The 6,000-nt window shown below is 38.2% G+C and overlaps 1 protein-coding gene across 2 annotated transcripts in view; it reads right to left on the bottom strand.

The window, feature by feature from the left end:
* atp6v1h (ATPase H+ transporting V1 subunit H) overlaps positions 1–6,000 on the bottom strand; it is a 35,267-nt gene that overhangs the window by 18,212 nt on the left and 11,055 nt on the right. For both annotated transcript variants that reach the window (XM_024274017.1, XM_024274016.1), the window contains one exon: positions 3,416–3,608. In XM_024274017.1, the coding sequence (XP_024129785.1) occupies positions 3,416–3,608 (193 nt within the window). The remainder of the gene's footprint in view (positions 1–3,415; positions 3,609–6,000) is intronic.

Here is a 6,000-nt window from a genome sequence, read left to right on the forward strand (position 1 = left end):
TTAGCTATTCCCATGCGGTGAGGAGCATCGTTTGCATAATTAGGACATTTGGGATAAGCAAAAACACGCCCGATAATCTGGTTTTAGAAGTAAAACCCAGAGGTTTCTCGATCTGTCAAACAGAACTTTTGTGCAGCTCCTCTTCCTTCACTGCTGACATGAATCCTCTTTAATGAGGGAGCACCATGCATAAAATCTGGAGCCACAATCCCTGCAGTCCAGAAGACAGTCAAGGACGGTCCACGACATGCTGGAGTCTGCCGGTGCAGGTCAGCGAGTCAATGACAGCCAGCCGCTCAACCAGACGTCTCCAAAGCCTGAACCACTGCGTCTGGAAATCAGCCGCCTCATGTTTCAAACATGTAATCACGAGCATTCATCTCAGCGCCGAGCCGAGAGCCGGGCCGCCGGGGCCGTCGGCTGGTTCTGGATGGATGCAGCTTCACCCTGAACCCTAACGTATAAAAGCTTCCTCAAAGCAGAAACTCTGAGGTTTGAGATGAAGCTTTTACGAGATAATTAATAGGTGAAAAAACTGAGAACCGAACAAAGACGAGGGCAAAAGAAAAGGAATTATTACTGGAGAAAGTATTAACTTTCAATCATTTTTGTGAAAAAGGAAGGATTTCTACATTCAAGCTTCAATTCTATCGACCTTAAAAAAACAAACTAATTTTCCAGACATTTAGCGAGAACAGCAGATGTCTCAATCGCTCATTCTTTACTTAAAAAGAACAGCTTATCGCTTAAAAGTGGATCATTGGAGGTTCATCACATTTTATCACTGCAGAGATTTCATTACCAGATATGATCATGGAGCCAGAAACAAAATCTGGCAAATCGCAAAATTTGAATCTGCTCATCTGCCTTGACACACTCCTAACCTACAGAGTTCATTATGATGTGGGTCTATTCCAGCTTCAACTCTTCTGGGAAGGCTGTCCACAAGGTTATGGAGTGTTTTTATAGGAATTTAATTCAATTAATTTGTGCTAATTCATCCCAAAGGTGTTCTATGGGGTTCAGGTCAGGACTCTGTGCAGGCCAGGCCAGACTCTCCTCCAGGTCTTTATGGACCTTGCTTTGTGCTCTGGTGAACACTCATGGTGGGAGAGGAAGGGATCGCTCCAAACTGTTCCCACAAGGCTGGGAGACTGGAATTGTCCAGAATGTTTTATTTAAATTTCCTTTCACTGGAACTAAGGGGCCTGAAAACAAGTCCACACCATCATTCCTCCTCCACCAAAGCAGCCTGAAATGCCCCGTTCTCCTGGATCCTCCAAACCCAAACTGGTCCATCAGATTTCCAGATGGAGAAGTGTGATTCCTCCCTCTAGAGAAGACGTCTCCACTGCTCTAGAGTCCAGTGGCGGCGTGCTTTACATCACAGCATCCAAGCTTTCCAGTGCACTTGGTGATGGAAACCTATTCCATGAAGCTCTCCGTTTACTGCACTCAGGCTAATCTGAAGGTCACATGAAGGTTGGAGTTATGTTCCATTGACTGTGCAGAAAGCCAGTGACCTCTCTGCACTCTGACCTTCATCAACCTTCTGACTCCTCTCCATCAGTTTACCACTTGGTGTCTGAGTTTCTGTTGTTCCAAACTCTTCCATGTTGGTCTGATAGAGACTGAGGAATATTTAGGACACTTCATGGCTGGATCTGTTGCACAGGTGGCATCCTATGACAGTTCCACACTGGAATTCTCTTGAGCTCCTGAGAGTTGTTTTGTTTTTATTGTACAGACGCCAAAAATGGCCCATCCTTATTTGTTTTTTTGACCGTTTTCTCCTGATAATGAGAATGGGGATCTCATTATCAGGAGGAAAAAAAATAATTTTCTCATGACAGCGAGAAAAAACAAAATTCTTTTTACCCTACTTTTCCTTTGACTGTTTTCTCGTGATAATGAGATCCACAGTCTTGTTATCACTGATTTTTTTTTTAATAATAATAATAATGTAAAAACAATATAGTGAATTTTGTTTTCTTTTGATAATGAGATAGTGGATCTCATTATCACTAGAAATGGGGGGAAAATGGCAAAACAAATGTTTTCTCATGATAACAAGATAGTGGGTCTCATTATCACAAGAAAATAGTCAAAAACAAAAGCAGGTCAAAACAAATTCCTTTTTCTCATGATAATGAGATAGTGGATCTCATTATCATGATCAAACAAATTTTGTTTTTTCATGATAATGAGATAGTGGATCTAATTATCACGAGAAAAACAGTTATAAAATTTTGAGCAATACGATTTGTTTTCTTGTTATCATGAAAAAAATGTAATTTGTTTTTTCGTGATACTGAGTCAGGGGATTTCATTATCGTGAGAAAACGGTCAAAAAATAAGCGGGGCAGGCCGATTTCTGGTTTCCATTTCTTTGCTGTACCATATAGAAAAATATTATTCTTCTCAAAATTAAAAAAAATTGTACTTTTTTCTTCAGCTACAAGGGCGGAGTCAAAGAGCCACACATGGCTCCAGGACTTTAGGTTACACCAGTGTTTATAGATGTTTAAGTGAAGCATTTCATTTCTAAAAATAATAATAATAAAATAAAAGAATGAGAACTGAAATTTCCTCTGCTGCATTTCAACTACAGGAACCTGCAGAAAAACATTCAGCTCCAAAGACAACAAAACACTTCACAGATGAACCTGAACTCGGTGTTCTGTTCATGAGTGACTGTTGAGGAGCTCCTGATTGATGATTTAGTGTTTGCGGCAGAAATATTCATCTCTGTTTAGAAACCAAACATTAGAGCTCAGACATTCATGTCTGATTCAATACGAGGAGATAAACAGAATCAATAAATGAAAAGAGGAAATTACAAAGCTGAAGGAGCAGAAAAAAGCAGATTGCTTTCCAGTAAATCATGTCTAGAAATGATTATGTTTTTGATGGACTTTATCACTCTGAATATTTTCTAAATAAAAGTGAACTCTCATTATGTTCAATACTTTAGAATGTTAATGTGAGTTTCAATTGAATCGTTTTTCCTTTTAATTTTTTGTTATATTTGTGTTTTCCTCATAATATCATGAGGATGAAAACAGTTAAGATGTTGATTCTTAGTCTATTTTTAAAGTATTTGCTTTGATGGATTTAACTTAACATGTCTGTGTGAGTACGGAGTCTATTTTTCTAAATGGGTTCCTTTTAGTGCACGTACTGCTGCAGATGATCCGTATAAAAAGCACTTTAGAAACAGACTTTGATTGATCGATAATTCTCTAGAACATATGGGATTGATGGGATGCATTTATCATCCGCTGATGTGGCAGGAACGGATGCAGGGAGCGTGGTAGCGAGCATGCAGGTAACCATGGCAACACATGTGGGATAAATGTCTGCGAAGAGCATTATTACAGGCGCTAAAGCAAAAAGTGATCCGTTTCCCACTGACCCTGAAGGCGGCCAGGATGATGCGAGTGACCTTCTCCTTGACGGACTCCTGCAGGATGTCGGACAGCGCCGGGACCACGTTGTAGCGTCTCAACTGCTCGCAGAGCTGCGGGCTGAAGGCCAGCAGCCAGACGCAGAAGATCATCTGGTACTGGAGCTGGAAGCCACACTTGTTGCTCAGAACTGCTGTGATGCTACAGAAAGAAAAGAAAAAAATAGATTTATCCAAAGACACTAAAATAGACCAAGCTTTTATAGTTTGGTGCCAACCTGTTGATTACTTCTGATGGATGTGCCTACGATGTTTGTTCTTAAAGTGCATAAAATGTGGGGGACATTTCTGCGTCTAAACTCTGACTCATGCATTTGTAAATTCTTCTGTTAAAGTGTGAAACTCAGAGATGAGCTGTAATTACCTCCCAAAGGAAGAAACAAAGCTTTCATGTCTGATCAGAAGAAAAGCTTCAGCCAAGCAAAGGTGACTAAGAGTAAACCCATTGTTATTATTATTATTAAATATTATAATGCTTTCATTGGCCTCTCTCCAAGAAAATGGCCATGACCAAATAACTTTAACATGACATGCAAAAAGTTATTTTTGCTAAATTTTCTCACTTATTTTGTTTACATTTTCTCATTTTTATCTCATGTTCTATTCTTGTTTAGTTATTTGTTGCATTTAATCCATTAATATATTATTTACCTTTAGCTTGTGTTGTATATTAAATATACATTTTAGCAAATAAATACAGTTTGGTAAAAAACGATGTACATATAAGGCAAAATTTGGCTTTATTAAAGGAGGAAGTGAAATAATGAAAGCTGTTACCAACATAAATCCTCTTTAAAGACCTACTCTAATGAAAATGATGTTTTTGGTGTTTTTAACATGTTCTTGGAGCATTTTTTGATGATGGACGACATATATAAAGAAAATTAAGATTAAAATGACATTTTTGAGTATTTCTTTATTCAAAATGCTGTGAATCAGGAGCAGATAAAAAAGATCCAGTTTGAAAAAGATATTTGTGACATAGAAAATATGCTGAGCGGGGAGGGGAAGGAGGGGGATTGCTTTACACCTCACAACCCAGAGGTGAATTTCTGATGAGTTCCTGCAAAAACTGTGTCCAAGAAACTAATTGGTTTTTTTTGTCCTAAAACTGGAGTAATCATGATAAAAAGTTCACTGGGAACACTTTGAAAACAGATCCAAAGATGATCAGAGTGGGACTTTAAGATAATTTTATTTGTGTATTTATGTTTTTAAACACGTATGTATCACATTGGAACATTTTCCTTTTAACCCTCGTGTTCTCTTATGGGGTCCACATGACCCCACCCTTACATTGAGGTGTTAGCCCCCCCATGACAAAGGTGGACAAGACTTCATGTCTGTCATTGGACACCAGGAAAAATCTACAATCATTGAAAAAAAAGTCTTATGGGGTCCTGATGACCCCTCTTTTAATGTAAACAAGCCTTATTTATTGAGAAGTAAATCAAAGGTTGAAAGCATGACCTAATTCAAGTCCTTTTGTTTAGCGCGTCACAATAACCGGGCCCAGCGTCAGTCTCTCAGTGACTTGGATTTTTTTGTCATAGTCTCTTCAGCTGTAATTTACTCATTTCTTTAATTTAACCTTTATTTATCCAAGCAAGATCTACTAGGAACAGGAGACTTTTTTCCCACTGGGGCCTGGCAGGAATCTTCTCTCTGCCATATGTTGAATGTATTTTGACAGTAAATAAAACCTGAATCAGGAAGAAGAATCCAAATATCCGACAAAAAAAACACAACTTCTCCAACAACAAACAGACAAGATAATATTGTAACTAGTTAAAAGCTTTGCCAGACATTTTTTGTTTTGTTTTTGTGCACAGAGCGACTTACAATACAGCCAAGAAAAAGATTTACTTAGCGGACATGTTTTTGGCAAATTGAAGAAAAGTGATTTTCTTTGTTTTTGACAGAGTAGGGATCTGAAACCTGCGGCTCTGGAGCCACGTGTGGCTCTTTTACCCCTCCATCGGGGCTCTTTGGCTTTAAGAAAAGGTGCCAACAGCTTGAATATATATTATAAATTAGATGAGTTTATCACATTCTAATACATGCTTCATCCCAGCATCTAGTTGTCGTAATGAAAGAAAACGTCATTTTTGACCTGCTTTTCTTGAATTTTTAATTCAAAATCTGCTGCAGCAGGAGGATCTTATTCAACATAGAGGGTATTTTATTTTGAAAGGAACGTGCATTTGCAGCTGTCAAATTCTGTTGTTTTAAATTCCATTATTGTAAATATTTGAAAGCGACATTTTCTAAAGGAATAGCTAAATGGCCACATAAAAATAAAGTGTATTTTCTAAAAGATGAATTGGGATTTGGTGGCTCTTGTCTGGTTCTGGTTTTGGAAATGGGACCAAATAGATCTTTTGCTGTTTAAGGTCGCAGACTGCTGGTTTAGAATATTTATAACAATATGTATGCACTTTTGTGCCACTTTTGATTATTTTTAGAGCTGTCAGGCGATTAAATTTTTTAATCGCGATTAATCACATTTGTCTGGAGTTAACTCGCGATTAATC

This window comes from Oryzias melastigma, linkage group LG17, assembly GCF_002922805.2.
Source record: "Oryzias melastigma strain HK-1 linkage group LG17, ASM292280v2, whole genome shotgun sequence".
NCBI lineage: Eukaryota > Metazoa > Chordata > Actinopteri > Beloniformes > Adrianichthyidae > Oryzias > Oryzias melastigma.